Source organism: Theobroma cacao, chromosome 1, assembly GCF_000208745.1.
Source record: "Theobroma cacao cultivar B97-61/B2 chromosome 1, Criollo_cocoa_genome_V2, whole genome shotgun sequence".
NCBI classification, from domain to species: Eukaryota; Viridiplantae; Streptophyta; class Magnoliopsida; order Malvales; family Malvaceae; genus Theobroma; species Theobroma cacao.
This window is the reverse complement of record NC_030850.1, coordinates 6,974,678-6,995,445: the sequence shown is the minus strand read 5'-3', so window position 1 is coordinate 6,995,445 and position 20,768 is coordinate 6,974,678. Positions and strand designations below refer to the sequence as shown.

The 20,768-nt window shown below is 32.7% G+C and overlaps 2 protein-coding genes across 2 annotated transcripts; both read right to left on the bottom strand.

The window, feature by feature from the left end:
* Positions 9,962–13,462, bottom strand: LOC18611806 (ankyrin repeat-containing protein At3g12360). Its single transcript, XM_018115358.1, has 8 exons — positions 13,290–13,462; positions 12,814–12,915; positions 12,152–12,634; positions 11,900–12,049; positions 11,696–11,794; positions 11,477–11,524; positions 10,974–11,410; positions 9,962–10,851 (listed from the first exon to the last, which is right to left on the bottom strand). Exons 2-8 carry the CDS (start codon positions 12,878–12,880, stop codon positions 10,216–10,218), a joined length of 1,920 nt encoding a protein of 639 aa, XP_017970847.1. The 5' UTR covers positions 12,881–12,915; positions 13,290–13,462; the 3' UTR covers positions 9,962–10,215.
* LOC18611805 lies at positions 16,157–19,834 on the bottom strand. Its single transcript, XM_018120798.1, has 7 exons — positions 19,508–19,834; positions 18,945–19,427; positions 18,464–18,616; positions 17,870–17,974; positions 17,443–17,490; positions 16,921–17,357; positions 16,157–16,777 (listed from the first exon to the last, which is right to left on the bottom strand). The coding sequence occupies exons 1-7, from the start codon at positions 19,830–19,832 to the stop codon at positions 16,175–16,177; spliced, it is 2,154 nt and encodes a 717-aa protein (XP_017976287.1). The 5' UTR covers positions 19,833–19,834; the 3' UTR covers positions 16,157–16,174.

Here is a 20,768-nt window from a genome sequence, read left to right as displayed (position 1 = left end):
CGTAGGTTCACAGTCCTCTTTACTTTTGTTTATTCGGGGGCCCTCTTGTTATTGTAAATTAAATTAAATATTTTGGCTTACTGTATTTCAGTATGTATAAATTTATTTAGCTTTTACGCTATAAAAATTATTCACGTATAACTCTATAAATATTGTTTTATAAGAAAATAGAATATTTTCCTTAATATTTCTTTTATTTTCTTATTATATTCAAATAACCGTAATTTCGTTTTAAATGAAGATTTTAGACTTTTAAACTCATTTTGAATATGAATTATGTGTTTTGTACTTGTATATTACGTTTTAGCCAGTTTCGAAATTTTTGAGAAAAAAATGACCAAAATACCCCTGTGTGGCAAAAATTTTATTTTGATTGTTTTTGATCTAAAATAGTATATATTCTCTAAAAACTCGATATTTAACAATGATTGCTCACAGAAAAGGAAAGAAACTGATATGTAAGCCTTGCGGGGTTCTGGTTGGCATTCCGGATAATGAGTGTCAATCGGGATGTCGCGGCGATTGTCATGGGCCTGAGGCAGGTTCTGGGTCGTGACAGAGTTCATAGACCATGATTGAGATCTAGTAATCCATCATGGCCACCTAAATGTTAGAAGAGTTAAATGGTTTGACTCAACCTTTTAATGTAATTCATTCCCTTATCATATATCCCGCAGATGATAAGAGCATGGTGCAGTGTCTACTCTTATTGATCTCCATATTTGTTCTTAAAGTTTGATCATCAACTTTACAAAGACTTATGAAACTCCTTTCATAATCTTCAAGTCACCTTAGCCAAGGACTTCAATAAGCTCATATCCACCAAGAACAGTTAAGACATGTCCTCTACATCACTTGGGATGATGATTCCTATTTTGATAACTCATTTACCTTCACATGCTTCATGTCATACCCAAAAGCATTCTGTTTTGGCAACCTTGGTTAGGCATTCGTAGGGATGAAATCAAAGTATAGTACTCTACACATAAGACAACTTAATGTCTCAAGTCTATGGAGTATTTACACAACTGAGACATAAGAAGTATTGCATAGACACTTAAGTGAAATACCAAATGCACTTCTTATGACGGTTTATGTTCAGTGAACTTGCTATCCTAAACAAGCACCTATATTCTAGTTCCAAATATCTTTATACTTTAATTTATGATATCGATTTATTTCCAAAGTAAAAAACATAGAATATACTAGTCTTTAAGCATCATTGATGTCCTATCTCAATGATACATTGACTAAGAACATTTTGGGAATATGCTTTGATGCATAGGGATTTTATAACTACAACCCATTACAGTTCCTTTGCAAGGTATATTAATCTCATGGACTTCATCCAATTAGACCAATAACTTATTGTAATTGATGTCTTATTGATAAAGAAAAATCTCTAATCATTTAACATAAATGATATTGTTGTATGATTGGAATCAAGCTTTAACGAATCTCAATTGACTATGGGCTCATCCCAACAATCACGTTAATGATAATAAAAAAATGTTCCATTTCAAAAATTTTATATGGTATCAAGATAACTTTCTCTTTAACGAGATTAAAATCCATGGCTAATTCTACAACATCCAACACCACTCTTTCCTCTGCAACAACAAATCAACTCACTATTGAGTCCCACCTAAAACCGTAACCATTTTTAATTCTGAAGCACAAATTGCTTTAAAGCACTCAACCACTAATTTTCATACATGGAGATGTTAGGCTTGATCTCTCCTTGCTAGAATGAAGTTAATTGGCTATGTAGATGGAACTATTTCCCAACCATCAAAATTAACTACTCAATCAGATAGGTCTATTGCATCCAATCCAGATTTTGATTTTTGATTTTGTCAAGACCAACTCATTGTGAGCCTGCTCCTATCCTCTATGATCGAAAGAGACAGCATCGATCATTCCGCATGCAAGATCTCTCATCAACTGTGGATGGCTCTTGAAGCCAAATATGTGAATCCATCGAGTTCTCATGTTATGTTCCCTAAGAATCAGCTCCAACAAAGCCGCAAAGGCTCTCTGTCAATCATATAATATTTGTTCTCTGTTAAAAGAATAGTTGATGAACTAGCTGTTTAAAAAATATAAATTATTAATATTTAAAAGATAAAATTAGATAAAAATAAATAATCATAATAAATTTAAATTATAAATAAATTATTAATGTTTTAAAAATTAATAATTAATTTATAAATAAAATATTAATATTTAAATGATAAATTATTAATATTATAAATAAAATATAAATTATTAATATTTAAAAAATAAAATAAATTAAAAATAAATAATTATAATAGAATTTAAATTATAGTTTAAATATTATTATTTTTAATATTATTGATTAAAATATAAATAAAATATTAATATTTAAATGATCAATTTTTAATATTTTAAATAAATTAGACATTATTAATTTTTAAAAATAAATAATCATAATATCATTTAAATTATAAATAACATATTAGTATTTTATAATGTTAATGATTAGATTATAAATAAAATAAAATATTTAAAAAATAAAATAAAATAAAATAATCATATATATAATAAAGGGTATTTTTATCTTTTTATTTCTATTCCTTTTTAATTCTAAAGTTATTGTTACCAATTAAATACCGCAATAAGTCATAATAATTATTCTTGTCATATTTCATTCGTCATACCCAACTACGTAATAACTATTCTATTATATTCCCACTTCATTATATTCTCACATAACAGCTATTCTATTTTATTTTTGTCTATTCTGCGAATCAAATGTGCTATTAATTCCCAGCCCACGCCAGTCACATCTTTCTTTTCTGATGTTGAAAATTCATCATAAAAAACTGCTAAAATATCATGTGATCATGCACTAAGTCTACCATCTGTTTCACCACTAGACGATCGTGCACCAACGTTTGCTCTTTCGCGGCCTATAACTCGTTATATGCACAACATTTTTAAACCCAATAAGAAATTTCTTCTCACCACCAAGCACCCTTTTCCATCGACCATTGAACAAACATGTGTCTTTGTGGCAATGAAGTCTTTTGAATGGCGTGAGGCAATAAGCAATGAATTCAGTGCATTACTTGCTTAAAGAACTAGGGATCTAGTTTCAAAAGACAAGTTACAAAATGTTGTTGGCTGCAAATGGGTATTCCACATCAAAAGAAACCTAGATGGCTCAATATCATAGTATAAAGCATGATTGGTGGCTAAGGGATTCCATCAATGGCTCAAAATTGACTATTCTCAGACATTCAGTCCGGTAATTAAACTAACCACTGTTCGCTTGGTCCTCTCTATTGCTCTTCAAAATCATTGGTCCATTAAACAATTGGATGTGAACAATGCTTTTCTTCATGGCCACCTGACCGAAGAAGTTTTCATGGCTCAACCACTTGGCTTCATCAATCCAGAATTTGCTAACCATGTTTATTGTATAAAGAAATCAATTTATGGGCTCAAACAAGCTCCTAGGGCATGATTCAATGCTTTACGCTCTTTTCTGTGATCTTACGACTTCTAAGCCTCTAAATCAAACTCATCTCTTTTTATTCTCCATTGAGGTAACACCCTCTTATATGCACTTGTATATATGGATGACATTTTAATTACTGGTTTTTTCTTATCTGTCATCAACTATTGTATTTTCTCCCTGGCCAAGCAATTTTTAATAAAAGATATGGGCTTTCTTCATTACTTTTTGGGCATAGAGGCCATTCTTACCAAGACAGGTTTATTTCTCAGCTAACATAAATATATCCATTACCTTTTGGAATGAACAACCAAGGCTCATGCAAAAGAAGTTCAAACTCCACTTTTCACCTACACCTCTCTCACTTTGCTTGATGGCACCGCATCTGTGGACTCATTTCAATACAAAAGTATTATCGATGCTCTCCAATATCTTTCAATGACTAGGCTTGACATTGCATATCCAGCGAATCGTCTTGCTCAATTCAAGCACAAGCCCACCACCATACACTTGACAGCTCTCAAACGTCTTTTGCGGTATCTCAAAGCCACCAAATTCCATGGTCATTACCTACACAAAGGGCATCTCTCCTCTTTCTATGCTTTCAGTGATGAGGATTGGGCAGGCAACAAGGATGATTACACGTCAACATCAGCTCAGTTGGTCTTTTATGTTAGCAACCTCATTTCTTGGAAATCCTCTAAACAACGTGTAGTAGTTCGATCATCCACTGAAGCCGAATATTGATCTTTAGCCACAACTGTTGTTGAACTAACTGAGGTCCAGTCCTTGCTTTCTGTACTTTGCATTCTAGTTTGATAGATTCCCACTATCTACTGTGATAATCTCAGCATTACCTATCTTTCTCTAAATCTAGTCATGCACAGTTGGATGAAGCATATAGCAATTGATGAGCACTTTATTCGTGATCTTGTTTAACAGGGAACACTGCGAGTTCAACATGTTTCTACATCAGATCAGCTTGCAGATTGTCTCACCAAACCTCTGTCTAGACAACGTCATCATTTTCTCAAGCACAAAATTGGTGTTCTTGATGGCACACCACTTTTGCAAGGGCGTGTGACGCCGGGGCACTGTAAAGATACTTGGGCATTGTGAAAGACACCAATCATGGTGAGGTTAAAAACCCCACTAAGGTGAATCACTAATCTTGGTAATGTTGAAAACCCCACTAAGGTGAAAAATAGCCAAAATCCCACTTTGGTTGGCTAGGCCAAAAATATTAAAACCTCTTATTTTTTAAAAAGAGCCTAGAGAAATAAGCACTCATGTTTAAAAAAATATTATTTATTAACTCGCAACTCTGAATGTCTTATAACCAAGCTTAAGGATCCTATTTATAGTATTATAGGCCCAAATCTTAATAAAACTATACTTTTAGTTCATCTAATACAATTAGAATAATTAATAAGAGATTTAAATAAAATAGGTGTTCTATTTCTAAATAGAACATGACTAGCTTAAAGTCTTAATATAGGTAAAGGAAGAATTTTAATATACCTATAAGTCTTAAATCAACTAAAATTAACAAAAATTAAATTAAATAAAATATAATCCTAGACGCTCCTGTGTCATTCTCCTTGTGTCAGAAGAACTCAGCTTTGACGAGTAGGCCTTGACATACTCCGTTTTTGGATCCACATATTGTCATAGTCTATACCAACCATTTGAATAATTCATCCATTGTCTTGAAGGTTGTCTTCCATTCATCTCCAAGTCGCATTCTAATTTGATGATAACCACTCTTCAAATCAATGTTCAAAACATTCTAGAACCATCAAAGAGATGATCAAGAGATTGAGATTGCAGAACTACGTCAGTAAATTTAAGAATTACAAGAGTAACTCACAAGACGTGATGCTCAAATCAACAATAGCAACTCTAGTGATGAAAAGAATGACACCAATCCATTTCATCAAAATTCATCCTCTGATGAAGAAGTATCTATTCGTTGCTTAAGAACTGCTACTACCAAAGATTTGGGAATCAAAGTCGACATTCCTGAGTTTGAAGGAAGACTTTATCCTGATGACTTCCTTGACTGACTCTACACAGTGGAAAGAGTTTTCGAGCTCAAAGATATTCCAGATGAAAAACATGTGAAGTTTGTGGCAATTAAATTGAAGAAGCACGATTCTATTTGGTGGGAAAATCTCAAAATGCAATGAGAAAGAGAAGGACACAAAAAGATTAGAACATGGAATAAGATGCGTCGAGAACTCAAGCGTAAGTTTCTTCCTGAGCATTATCGACAAGAAATTTTTATCAAATTTCATAACTTGAGGCAAAAAACAATGTCGATGGAAGAATATACAATGGAGTTCGAACAACTTCACATGAAGTGCGATGTCCATGAGCCTGAAGAACAAATTATAGCTTGTTATCTTGGGGGTCTCAATGTTGAAATTGCAGATGTTGTTCAACTACAACCATATTATAACCTAAATGATGTCATCAGATTAACATTAAAGGTTGAGAAACAATGATCATGGAAAAAATTTAATATATGTAAAGGAAGAATTTTAATATACCTATAATTTCTAAATCAACTAAAATTAACAAAAATTAAATTAAATAAAATATAATCCTAGACGCTCTTGCGTCAGCGTGTCAGGGAGATGACTCCACAAACAAAGGATAATGCAAATCCTTTGAGTCATATTTTATCTCCTCAATCATAGGAGTTGTTTCAGCTTATTTTAAATTCAAATATAACATTATCTTGTATAGCTTCTCCATATATTAACTTGTATTGTATCACGTTGATGATATTAAAAAAAATTTACCATTTCAAATATTTTGTAACACATATGGGTAGTAAAAATTTTAATAGATAATGTATCACCTCAAACCATTGTAGCTCCCTTTGCATCTGCAAAGTAGCTCTAGAGATATGATCAAGTCGAGACGGATGAGACAACTTTGCAGCTAGATGTAAAAAATTGTTGCGGAAAATATCATGTCGAAGTAATGTTATGCATTGCTTTGAACCCAAATTATATACATGATTGAAGATCTTTTCTTGTTGTAGAACTATTACATTGGAGAAAAGAGTTCGACCCTTTTTGTCTTTCCTTCGTGTGACTTCGGGATAGAGTTGTATTATTTCATCAATAAACTCAATCATTCCATGCTTGATAGCATCATAGATTGCTTTGTCCAATCCAATTGTGTCCAATTGCTTGTTACTTAGCCTTGGTATCTCCTTAAATATGTATCTGAGGAGTTCGACGGCTTGGTCATGTTTTAAATTTGCATTGTGAATGTGCTTCATATCAGGGACTGCAATTGAAAGCAATTTTTACGGAGAGCGAAAGCAACAACAAAAGTGAAAAACTTTCATTGATGAGGAGATCATGCTACATACCAAATCATTTTAGGAGCTTCCAACCAAATTTGATTAGCGAACTACGCACTGTAAGAAAAAGGTCAAATTTTAGCTCTTATAACTTACTAAAATAAAGAAGATACAATTGAAGCACTACACTTGTAATTTTTTTTATTTGGTTTTAGTCTTCATTTGGGTTATTTTTCTTTATATATCTCTTGTTACTTATTATGACTTTCACTTGGAAACATACCTTTTTTTTTCTCTTAACATATGTGAAAGGAAATGCCATGAGAGATAAGACTTTCAAACTTTTGAACCTTATCACTCCTAAGAATTGGTTATATAATCACCAAGTGATCAAAGCTTTATCTGTTCTTGGAGAATATCTTATATTAGTACTTAACGAAACTGCTTTTCAAATAGGGAAAAAAGACCTTTAAAATCAAGAGAAAGAGTATATTTCAACATACATCATTTGCACGCGACCGGTGACTTCTAATGCTCTCTTCACCACCCCTTGATTCACCATAGGTTATTCCTTCATCTTCTAATTCTACTTTTGATATCTTTATACATGAAAAAATCGTGTCATTAGCTGATCACATTTTTCAACAATTATTAAAATATATATGTTAATAAGATATTTGGCATCCTTTGTTACTGGTGTGATGTGCTTGAACAATTAATAATATTTTATAAAAAAATGAGAAAAAGATTTATTTTTAAAATTTAGTTTAAAAGACTACCCTTTCGTAGTAGTGTTGCGGTTCAGCACATGCAGGGCATAGACCTCCCATGCATATGTATAATTAATAATATGAATATTGATGGATTACACTTTGTAGCTTTCTTGACATCAGTTCATACAATTAGAACATAAAATGTACTTCGGAGATAAACTTGTACACATTGTTAATGATAAGGAAAATATGAATATCTTTTTTTAAGTGTTAAGCTTTATTATTATATGAATCGAGCAAATTATGCGTTAAGAAAAAAGAAATCATCAAGTTGCTTGTTAAGAATCCTATGAATATTTATTCCTTGCTTGTTAAGAACAAAATTCATCATCAATGAAAGTTGAGTTGCTTAGTATTATATTTGGTCCATAGGAAAGGATGGTAGAAAATTCTTGTTAAAAATAGGAAAAATTTTTGAATAAATGAAAATCTGACTCATATACTTTACTACTTCCGATAAATTATTCTTAGAACCTCTAATTCTTATTATGCTTTTGAAAAAGATAAAGAAATTGTCTCGACCTTTAGGAACAAAAAAAAGAATCTTGACTTATATTTTTCTTATGAATTTCTTTTTCCTCCGTTTTTTCATAAATAAAGAAAGTGTTAAATTTTTATACCACAAAAGAAAATTATCCTATACACTGGTGATGGAATTTTTAATCTCCATAAATGAGGTTAGAGGATTGACACATGTTCTATTAATATATATTTATGAAAATTAATTATTAAATAGTCATATGACAATCATTTAATCTTGTTTGTTTGTAAAACTTAAAGTTTTCATTGTTGATGTATAGAATAATAAATTTACTTCATTAACTAATTCAAAAAAACACAAACAATTTGGAAGTGATATGACAGAAACAACGAGATTAGAAATGTGTAATGTTAACTTAATCACAAACCTTTTGTGTCTTTATTCAGACTTATAGTAAAACTTCTATAAATTAATATTCGATAAATTAATAATTTTAATTAAATAATATTTTTGACCAATCCCTATTTGGGACCAATGTGATAAATTAATAATACGTTAAATTTATAAAATAATACATTTAAAAAAAACACATAGATCTCGCTTAATATATAAATTAATAATCTTCTTATATATTAAAATTATATATATACATTACTCAATTAGGAGGCCTATTCTAAATTATTTCTTCTTGAAATTGATGTCTCATTGGACTTCATCTCTAACTTTTTCTTAATGCATTAAAAAATTTGAAATAGTGTTCCCCGTATTGCAATAAAAAATTATTCAATATGATTGTTGTTTTAAGTTCATCTTTACACGAGACAAGCTCCAGTATACAATTATCGTCTTCAACTTCATCTTTATTATCATTTCCCATGATATTCTCAATAATTTATTTGTCATGAATAATGACAATTTGTAATTCGGTAATTAGGTAATATTTGTATAATTACAATGCATATTACATGTATTAAGTTTAATATTTTAGAAAAAAATAAAAAAATACCTTGATAAATTAGTTTTTTATTAATTAATGTATAAATTACCAAATTATTAATTTCTCAATTAAGCAATATCTTGATTAATTAATAAATTTTCATGATCTCGAGGGTTTTAATTTATAGAGATTTTATTGTATTTTAGATTGCAATTTCTTGATAATGACTATATTTTTCAAATTGTATTATGGTTGTTGAAGATTTTAAAGCAATAAAAAATCAAAAGAAAATCGATTATACAAACAATTAAAGTTGCTTTGATTGATTGAATGTACTTAATAGGGTAATTGAATTTAAAAGATTAAAAAAATTATTTATGTCAAAGACGAAGAGGAGGCGGCATACATTATTCTATTTTCTACTTTTTCTTTAATTTTTGACTTTTTTTCTTTTTTTTTTAAAAAACCCAAATTAACCATTTACTCATTCCTTTGACATTTTGAGCAAATGTTGATAGGAAAAGCAAAACCAATAAAAATTTATTGATTTATTATAAATTTATCGAGTATGATAAATGATTCATCAAGCATTGAACTTGTTCCCCAAGAGAGAGAGAGAGAGAGAGAGAGAGAGAGTGTAAATCAACTTAAACCAAAAAAACAAATTTTCAATACTATTAAAACTTGAAAATCTTGAATTTAATCTTTGAAAAGAAGTAAATTTGTGAGATGAAAAATGATTATCACCTATGATTGTCATTTTCTTTAAAGAGAATTTAAGTCTTAAGATTTAAATCTCCTCTTTCTCCTTACCATTTATTCAAATGTATCAAAAACAATAATAAAAATAATAAAGAAAAAATTAGAGACGTCGATTTTGATTGAAGTCGGAGATCAGAGGAAAAATAAAAATGAACAAGAATATTATAACAAAATTGTAATCAATGACTTTGAGATTGAAATTTGAGGATTTAATAAAATGGAATTAGTCTTTTCAAACTTGAGTTTATGTATATATTACGTATTACGAAATTTTGGTGAATGCATTCTCAGCCAATTCTAATCCGAAACATATATATTCTGGAGCAAAATATGTCCCTTTAATAAAAAGGAAAGCAAAGCATGCTTTAACAGAATATGTAGAACATCAGATTGAGAATAAGAGCACAAGACCAAATTAAACCCTGTTGCTTTGGCAGTAGTATTGGATGCAGCCGTAACGAGCTAACGTACGCAACGGGTAGAACCTGATCTAAACCAGGGCTTCTTCGGCTTGTCAAAGATGCCAGGCCCATAAGTGGAAAAGAAAATCTCAACAAGGAGAGGGAATTGCAACAAGGCGAAAAGGGTAACTGGAAGACTAGCAAGCAAAATAATTGGAAATGAAACCCATGCGATTCTTTCATGGAGAACGATGAACAGGGCAACTCCAAAGGCTATCATCATGGTTGCTAAGGAGAAGAAAAGCATGGAAAGCCCTATCATCAATTTTGTAGGCACATCCTTGAGGAAGTCTTCTTCTCTATATCGGGATGTCAGGATTCCTAAGAACATCAGCAAAGAAGTTGTGGAAGTGAAAAGTGATAATGCATCAGATATGATGAAAATCAAGAAGGAACTTCGATGCAAATAGAGCGGGACCCCTGCTTCATCATATCCTCCAGGCGCTGTAAACACTGCTGAAAACATAATGGTGACGATTAGTGCAGTAACAACCGTGCAAGATTCAGCAGTTTCCTTGGTCCATTGCTCCCCTTGTTCTACTAATTTTTTATGTTGGTCCGTGAACAAAGCTCGGGGTGTTTTGAAATGGTTGTTGACCATCTCCCTGTACTTGGGTTGTACAACACTCTCCACTTCCTGCAATAAAAATAAGAAAGAATGTATGATGAGTAATTTTGTCTGTTACTTTAGTTTTAAACCAAAAGAAGCCTATATATATATATATATGTACATATGTACATACGTATGTATGTAATCACCTTAAACCATTGAAGCTCCCTTTGCATCTGCAGAGCTGCACCTGAAACACGATCAAGCTGAGAGGAAGGAGCTAAGAAAGCTGCCTGGTGTAACATGTTGTTAGAATCCTTATCCCAATGAGTTGCCATATAGTTTTTCTTTGCGCCCATTTTATATATAAGGCTGAAAATCTTTTCTTGGCGTTCAGCGGCTGCAACAAAAAATATATTCCGTTCCTTGTCATCATAGAGCCAAAGCACCTCAGGATAATGTTTCATGAGATCTGTGACAAACTCAACTAATCCGTTCTTAACTGCGTCAAATAGTGGTTTCTTTACCAGAGATTGCACTCTGTTCTCATCTTCTAGAGTTGATACCTCTCGGCAAACACAAGTTAACAGTTCTTTGGCTTGAACATGCTTCAACTTCAACTCATATATGCTTGTGACTCCTGGGACTGAAGGCAACAAGCAGAGTTAGGCTCAAGCAGATATGAAAGGTAGGTAGAGTTGCTGTTTCTTACCAGAAAGTGTTAAGCATTTCCAGAATATTTGCGATAGTAGGTGAAGTGCTGCATAAACGAAACTAGATTTTCAAATTCAAGGACAAATTATGTGATGCAGTATTTGGCAAAGTAGGGATTTGTGCTCAAATGATACTAAAAATTAATGTCAGAAAAGATCTAAATAAAAGAAAAAGCAAATTTCTACTGAGAAATCTGTGACTTGTTTTGTATATATACCTCGTTTAGTCAAATTTTTTGGATGAGTTGGACCTTCATGAGGTTTTTCAATATCTCCCGAATTGTTGAGAGAGGCATTATGTGGATGTATATGAATACCTGAGGCCAAGAATGTATAATAATACAGCCACAGATAAAGCTCAATTTAATGACTCTACTATAGCTCGAATTTCGAAGATAAGTTTCAAGTGACAAGTTACCAACATTTATATATCCACCATTGCCAAGTTTCAAGTTGAGTTCCACTTGAAAATGCAGATGGTTTTTGAGCCAAAATACGCAGGGCAGTGTCTCCATCTGTGTCTTCAGCAATTGCCAATTGTGAATAGCGCTGGACTAGATCCAAAGCAATATCTGTATGGCATAAAGGAAGAACAGGTAAAGGTTAAATAAGAAACAATGAACAAATGGAAAGAGTATAGAATCAGAAGAGATAGTAAAGCAATCCTCTCGTACCGTAAAATTCATCGATAATACAAGCAGTGAGAAGAAGGGCTCCATGATTTTTATTAGTTGGATCAAGCTCTTCCTTGGGAGTCTCCTCGTAAAGATACTGTACCAAATCCCTATGCCCATAGAGAGCAGCCACAACCAGAGGGATCTGGTCATATTCATTTGTAATGGTAAGCAACTCTCTATTCTTTTTCAGCAATAACTCTGCAATCTCTGTTACTCCTCCAACGGCAGCAAAATTAAGGGCTGTTGAACCAAATTTCTGTTTAACTGCTATTTCTTGTGCAGACATGTGCCCCACCAACTCCTCAACTATCTCTACATGTCCCGCTAGGACCGCAATGTGAAGAGCTGTGTCGCCATCAGCGGAAAGGCTACCGGACAATGCACTTGGGTGCTGGTCGAGGAATTTCTTGGTAGCTTCCAAATCACCACTATCCACAGCTTTGTACAAGGGCAGATAACGAATGTATGCATCCTTTAAATCTGCCAGGTTTCACAATAAAATAGCTTGAAACAAACACAAGGTAGCATTTTCGGAACAAAAATTTATTTATTAGATATGTTTTCAAGTTCATTTGAAGGAGTGCCCTCCTTCAATTTCAATTGTGCTTGTTCCTAAGTGTTAGTGACCAAAATTTGATAAAACAGAGAGATGGAATAACCTTTATTGTCATCTATATTGCTCGTTGATCTTTTAGGAGCACCATGGGTAGCTTCCGTGGGCCGCATTTTGTTATGGGAAACAGCCTATTGACAATGGGAAACTGAACAGAAAAAATATGAGTAAAACTGCTAGATGAACCAAAGTTGACTCTCAACTATTTCCATTGAAATTAAATCAAACTTAACTATGTTAAGCATTAACTCTATTAACTATAATTTGTATTTGGTTGAACCCTCTTTCCCTTCTATGAAGGCATGCACCTGCATGCTTCATAGTTGCCAGATGATGAAAATAAATCGTTCATAATTAGAAAACTTAATAGAGTTAGATATGTAATATCCTTGAAAACGTTTTAAATATTGCTCTGTTATGACTATGTAATGATAAACCAAAGCAAGCCCAATATTTCACATTATCTTACATAAAAGAAAACCTATGCAACACATGTATATAATGACTTTATCAATCACTTACAGGCTATATTTTCCAGGCCTTTGCACTGCAAATATGTGTTGGTTGAACTCAGATATTGGGCAACCCAGAAGGATAACTTACGACACTTATTTATATGGAGAAAATCAAGGTCTCAGACGATACGAAATATGAAAATTTTAATAAAATAGTTTTCAGTTAATTTACCCCCGATGGAATGTTTTAACTGCTTCATCGATCTGCCACCATAAGAACAATACAGATCTGTCCAAAGTGCAAAAAATTCTTCTTCGAAAATTGCTCTTTTGCCCCTCCGACATGCTTGTCTACTACTAAAAGTACAAGCAAAGAATAAGTAATAGGATGTTGACGAGAATTTGGAGTACAAGTATAAAGAAGAAGAGAGAAAAAGGAAAAAAAAAGATTGTTTGATGCGTATATAATTTCCTCAGAGATGATCCAAAAGATTCTGCTTAATACCTATTCCTTCTTCTTTCTCTTTTTCTTTTTGTCTTTCCATCTTTTATTATGCTATGGTATCTCTCTTTAAATTAAAGATTCTTTAAGATAACTTGAACCAAATTACAGTTCCTTTTGAATACTTTAGTTGCTGTAAAGTATGCCAATGTTCTTGAATCTGCTAGAATTTTCCCTCTTCTAATAATACCTTTTTTCTTTCCCTTGTTGCAAGAACATAAACGTTTTAGGTTAAACTATGAAAGCATTCTTAATTGAGCCATTGTCAAGCTCATGTAAAAGAAAAATTTGCTGCAAATTAGTTTTGGGTTTAAGAAAGGGTAATACCATTATGTCCAATGATTACAACTTACAGATAATATAGCTTTTTCCCTTTCACTTTTGATCCTGGAACAATGTTGTGGCATAATGAAATGAAAAATAATTAAAAGTCCAAAGTGGTGTGCCTAATGCCTTACCTCCTTTTCCTTTTTCTGCTAATTTTATTTTTCCCCCTGCTGCTGTATGTAGTCAATTGCTTTTGCAGCAAGCTGATCTTGGTCTGCTCTCCTTTATTCTGCAACTAAATCTATCTATTCTTTACGATTTTAAGTTACAATTGTTCGAAAATCATAAAATGTGACAATTTTTAATATATATATATATATATATATATATACACATATGAAGGATTTGACGAATTAAAAATATGAGAATACACTTACTTGGGGCTTATGTTATTCATCAATCCGTACAATATGGAGCAGCATCATCGGATCCAATGATATTGTTTCGATGATCTCATCATATTTGGTATAGAAAAATTTTATTTAATGAGATTATATATACAATTAACCTGGATTCCTATTTTAGGATTTAATGTTTATAAAACTTTTTATTACTTGATGTAAGGTCTTTATTTTTGGTCAATTTAGGATTTCAATTTTTTTTTGTTTTGATTAATTTGAAAAAAATTGATAATAGAACAAAAAATGCAAAATGAAAAGTGTTTCATTTAATTTTTGAATTACCCTTAAATTATACAATAACAATTAAAATGAATTAAATCCAATATATAACTTGTAAATTAGTACATCCAAGAGAAGGAACTGATTAAAAATTAACCATAATAATTAGTATAACATATAAACAATGGAAATTTACCATAAAATTTAAAAAACAAAAAACAAAAACAACCCAAGTGGGATTTTAATTTAGGATCGAGTGATCCCAAGTCTTCATCTTATCATTGAATTAAGTTCGATATCGAGGGCTATATATTAAGTTCAATATTAATGGTTATAAAATTTTTTTAGGAAATTATATGTATCAGTACCAATTACAATTATAATCAAATAACTTTTAATATACATCAAGCAGTAAAAATCAATAATCTACATTTGATGAGACTCGAACTTGGATCTTAAAAGTTTCGAAACCTCTTCTTTACTGCATATACTGAGACAAGACAAGACCTAATAGTCTCTCTCTTCGTCATTTTACATCGGGACTAGATACATATCTAAGCCAAGTCTATAACGAGCATCATCTTGTACGCGGTCGTATTGAGCTCAATCTCCAATAGCTCAAAGAATTGAGCACATGCTGAGTTCGAATAATTTTTACCTATTAATTCCAACCATATTCACAATCTAATTTAACTTTCTGATTATATATATACACACAGAAAAATGTGTGTGTAGTCAAGTTTGAACTTGAGTTTACCTTTACAATTAAATTCAATTGGACTCTTCTTTGTCCAAACGAAAAAGGGCAAAGAAATTTAGTTTTGAGTCCTCAACGGACTTCCAGCAATTAGTCCCATTCTCAATATATATAATAGAAAAAAGATGAGGGTAGGAAGTAGAAAGGACATAGCAAGTGCCATATTTCATACTGCGACCAAACTTCCAAGACTTTTCCTTCTTCTCTAGCAACGGCTTATAAGTCAGTCCCACTCTCTTTTCGGTGTTCCTCACATGCACAACTTCAAAATTTAGTAATATATAGTTACCTAGGTGGACCTCATCACCTCCAATCATAAAGACCCTAATTACTGGATCACAAACATTATAAAATGTTAACAGAAAATGTGAAAGAAGCCTCCTATTTATTTTATAGATAATTGAGTTAATCTTAATCTCAATATCATTTTTATAACTTTTATATTAATTACAAAATTACTTCAAGATTAATTGAAACATTCAATTACGTCTTTAAAGTTTCTAACTTCTTTCAATTAATTCCAACTTAATTAACTCCTTTTCACATTCTCAATTAACATTCTTTAGTAATGTATATGACTCATTAGGATATTAATATGTAATAGATATACAATAAAATATGTATACTTCAATTCTTAAATTTAGTAAAGTGATAATCTTGCTAATTCAAGCAAACAACCAAACAATCTGAATCAAACAAAAATAGAAGATTGATAGAATTTGCCGCCATTCATGATTGATCATAAGTTAGTTTTTGGGCTTGTCGAAGATGCGATTACAATAAGTAGAGATGAGCATTTCAATCAAAAGAGGGAACTGTAACAATGTAAAGAAAGCAATCGGAACGGTTGAAAGAACAATGACCGGGACTGAAATCCAAGCCAACCGTTTCTGAAGGGTAATGAAAATGGCAGAGCCAAAGGCTATCATCATGTTGACAATGGAGAAGAAGAGAGTAAAAAGGCCAAGTATGGACTTTGCAGGCAAGGATTGAAGGAAATCTTTCTCAGCATAATGGGACGTCAGAACTCCTAAGAACACCAGCACAGAAGTGGAGGAAGCGAAAAGAGAGAGAGAATTAGCGATGACGAAAACCAAAAATGCGTTGGACTTGAGGAAAATTGGGGCGCCTGTTTTCTCATCGTTGCCCCCTGGAACTGTGAAAGCTGATGTGAACATGACTGCAGCGATGAGAGTAGCCACAACCATGCACGACGCTGCATTGTTCTTCATCCATTTCTCCCCTTCTTTAATCAGCTCCTTGTGCTCAGCAGAAAACAATGATGCCGGAGTTCTATTGTTTTCGTTGAACTCTTCCTCAAATTTTGGGGGTAGAATCTTCCTCAACTCCTAATCAACATTAACAGGAAAACCTTTTTATCAGTTCCAAATTCATTAACTTGAAATGCAAAGGAAACATGAAACACACGATTAATATATAGTATCTATTTTACATACATAGGCAGCAAAAATTTTAATAGATAATGTATCACCTCAAACCATTGTAGCTCCCTTTGCATCTGCAAAGCAGCTCCAGAGATATGATCAAGTCGAGAGGGAGGGGACAACTTTGCAGCTAGATGTAAAAAATTGTTGCGGAAAATATCATGCCGAAGTAATGTTATGCGCCGCTTTGAACCCAAATGATATACATGATTGAAGATCTTTTCTCGCCGTAGAACTATTGCATTGGCGAAAAGAGTTCGACCCTTTTTGTCTTTCCTCCATATGACCTCGGGATGGAGTTGTATTATTTCATCAATAAACTCAATCATTCCATGCTTGATAGCATCATAGATTGCTTTGTCCAATCCAATTTTGTCCAACTGCTTGTTACTTAGCCTTGGTATCTCCTTAAATATGTATCTGAGGAGTTCGACGGCTTGGTCATGCTTTAACTTTGCATAGTGAATTTGCTTCATATCAGGGACTGCAATTGAAAGCAATATTTACGGGGAGCGAAAGCAACAACAAAAGTGCAAAACTTTCATTGATGAAGAGATCATGCTGCATACCAAACCATTTGAGGAGCTTCCAACCAAATTTGATTAGCGAACTACGCACTGCAAGAAAACGGTCAAATTTGAGCTCTTATAACTTGCTAAAATAAGGAAGAAAAAATTTAAGGACTACACTCGTAAATTTTTTATTTGGTTTTAGTCTTCATTTGGGTTATTTTTCTTTATAAACCTCTTGTTACTTATTATGACTTTCACTTGGAAAAATACCCTTTTTTTTTTCTCTTAACATATGTGAAAGGAAATGCCATGAGAGATAAGACTTTGAACCTTTATCACTCCTAAGAACTGGTTATATAATCACTAAGTGATCAAAGCTTTATCTGTTCTTGGAGAATATTTTATATTAGTACTTAACGAAACTGCTTTTCAAACAGGCAAAAAAGACCTTCAAAATCAAGAGAAAGAGTATATTTCAACATACCATTATTAGGACGCGACCGTTGCCTTCTAATGCTCTCTTCATCACCCCTTGATTCACCATAGGTTATTCCTTCATCTTCTAATTCTACTTCTGATATCTTTATACCTGAAAAAATCGTGTCATTAGTTGATCACATTTTTCAACAATTATTAAAATATATATGTTAATAAGATATTTGGCATCCTTTATTACTGGTGTGATGAGCTCGAATAATTAATAATATTTTTTAAAAGCAAGAGAATAAGATTTATTTCTGAAATTTAGTTAAAAAACTACCCTTTCGTGGTAGTGTTGCTGTTTAGCACATGCCGGACATAGTCCTTGCCATGATCTCCCATGCTATGTATAATTAATAATATGAATATTGATGGTTTACACTTTGTAGCTTTCTTGACATCATTTCATACAATTAGAACATAAAATGTACCTTGGAGATAAACTTGTACACATTGTTAATTGATAAAGAAGAAGATGAATATATTTTTTTAAGTGTTAAGCTTTATTGTTATATGAATCGAGCAAATTACGTGTTAAGAATAAAGAAATAGGCAGGCCAAATTGAAAAGAAAAGGAATGAGAAAGGAGTAAACTTACATGAGTTGTAGATCCAACGTTTCCAAAATACAAAACTCTTTCCACTCAAGAATGCTGATGGTTTATGGGCCAACAACTTAACAGCGTAATTTTTGTTTATATCTTCCGTAACCCCAAGTTTTGGATATCTTTTAAGCAAACTTAAGGCCAAATCTACAGCAAGAGCCAAAAAAATAAAAATGAAAAGGATAATTAATCTCTCATTATGAGAGAAAAATTGATGCGATTAAAATGAAAAGAATGAACTGAAGTGAAACCAAAGCCTGCGCTTGAAAATATAGCGATTGAACTTGTACCAAAAGAATTATACTATACATGTTATCTTTTGAACACATTGAATACTCTAGTCATAAATCATAGTTTCCCTCACAGTTTTCTCTGTATTTTGGATTATACTTTTGTAATATTCAATCACAATGGCAAAGTCCTCAATAAAATTAAGAACATTGGGCCCAAATTCGAAAGTGTATACATTACTCACCAAAAATCCCATCAGCAATGAGTGAATTGAGAAGTGTGGCACCACTTCGATCTCCATTTTCTGGTTTTAGAATTTCCTCTGGAGTTTTGAAATAGAGATATCGAACCATATCCCTTGCACTAAACAACGAAGCCACAACAACTGGGATCGCCCCATAGGCATTCTTCACCGTAACCAAGTTGCTATTTTTCTCCACCATGGCCCTTACCATCTCTTTGGATTCGTTAATAGTGGCAATGGAAAAAGCGGTTTCCCCCATGTTGTTTTTGAGTTCCAAGTCATCTTTTTCCATCCTCCTCACCAACTCCTTCACAATCTCCTCTTTCCCGGCGAGAACCGCGACGTGAAGGGCAGTGTCATCTTTCAAAGTAATCTTCTCTCTCACGGCGTAAGGTTTCAAATCAAGGAACATTTTGACAGCCTCCAAATCACCCTTTTCGATAGCCCTATATAGGGCATCATAGTAGAAGACGTTTGATTCCCCTGCAATAGTATTTCCTTTTCAGATAATAATCTATACCCGTTACATCGACTCATGATCGAGTGTTGGATACTTAGAATACCTTCATTTAGCAACAAGCCACTACCCTTTGGCAGTGGTGCTGGAAGCTTTTCCGCCAAGCGATCCCACTCGTACTTGGCTGATTCGCTTTCTCCAATTCTGGCAATGGTGCCAGCTCCGCATGAAATTTGAATTGCGTGCAATGCCTTTGCATTCTTTTTAACCCAACAATCGTACCTGCATTCATCAGTTTTTGGCGGTTCAAGTTCATCTCCGGAGGCAACGCCCCAAAGCCCTTGCGATATCAAGTAGCTTTTCAAGCATTCCTTCCAATTCTCATAGTTTTCTTCAGTAAGTTTATCATTAACAATACCCGTAAATGCCATATTTGCTTCTGCATGACAAAAAGGTGAAAGAAGAAATATGTAAGGTATTAATTATATCAATATGTAATGTCAATAAGCCCTTGGCCTTGTTTTTTGGTTCTTATCAGGGCTTGTACAGGTTGATTCCTGTTGGTTGTATAGCGATATGGGTGGCATCGGATGGGCATACCCGGCCATTCATCGGGCATGCCGACCAATACCTTCCCTCTTTTGTGTGTTCTACTGAGGTGAATGATTTATTCCCTCCATTATCAATGAAATTCGACACCTAATAATTTCCAAACATTTTTAAAAAGAAAAAAAATGCTGTTGGCCTTCAACCATTTCGTTTTTGTTTTCGATTTTTTTTGAATATTCTGAAGCAATTTGAAAAACAATCAGCTTCCAAGACTAATTATTAATGAGCATTTATTCAAGAGAATTAAATTTCTTGTAATTTACATTCAAGCTTATTGGTATGTTGAAACCTGAAAAAATGCAATGGCAGGATTGGTATATATGCAAACCAAAAGATATTATAAATCTCAAACTCAACAAGAGACAACATTTAGGTAAAAACTGGTTATAATAGAAAGTAACTAAGATATGATACTTACATTGCATTGAACAAAGGTTGCCGTGTTTGATTCAGTAAGTGGAATGCATGTATGATCGGTCTCATATATATATATATATATACACACTTAGATATATTGTGATACCAGAACTTATTTAGTGAAAGAGGCATCTCTTTTTAATTGCTCTATGTCCTTTGATTAAGCTTTCCCTTTTTCTTTTTCTTTATTCTATTTGCGTGGGACCTAGGACACCATGTGAATCACACCAAGCAAATTGTTAAGACATCAACTTATATAATTACATATATATAAGATTTTGGTAATTAACCAAATCAATCACTTGTAATTTCTATACCTGTACCTTTTTACTTCATTTGGA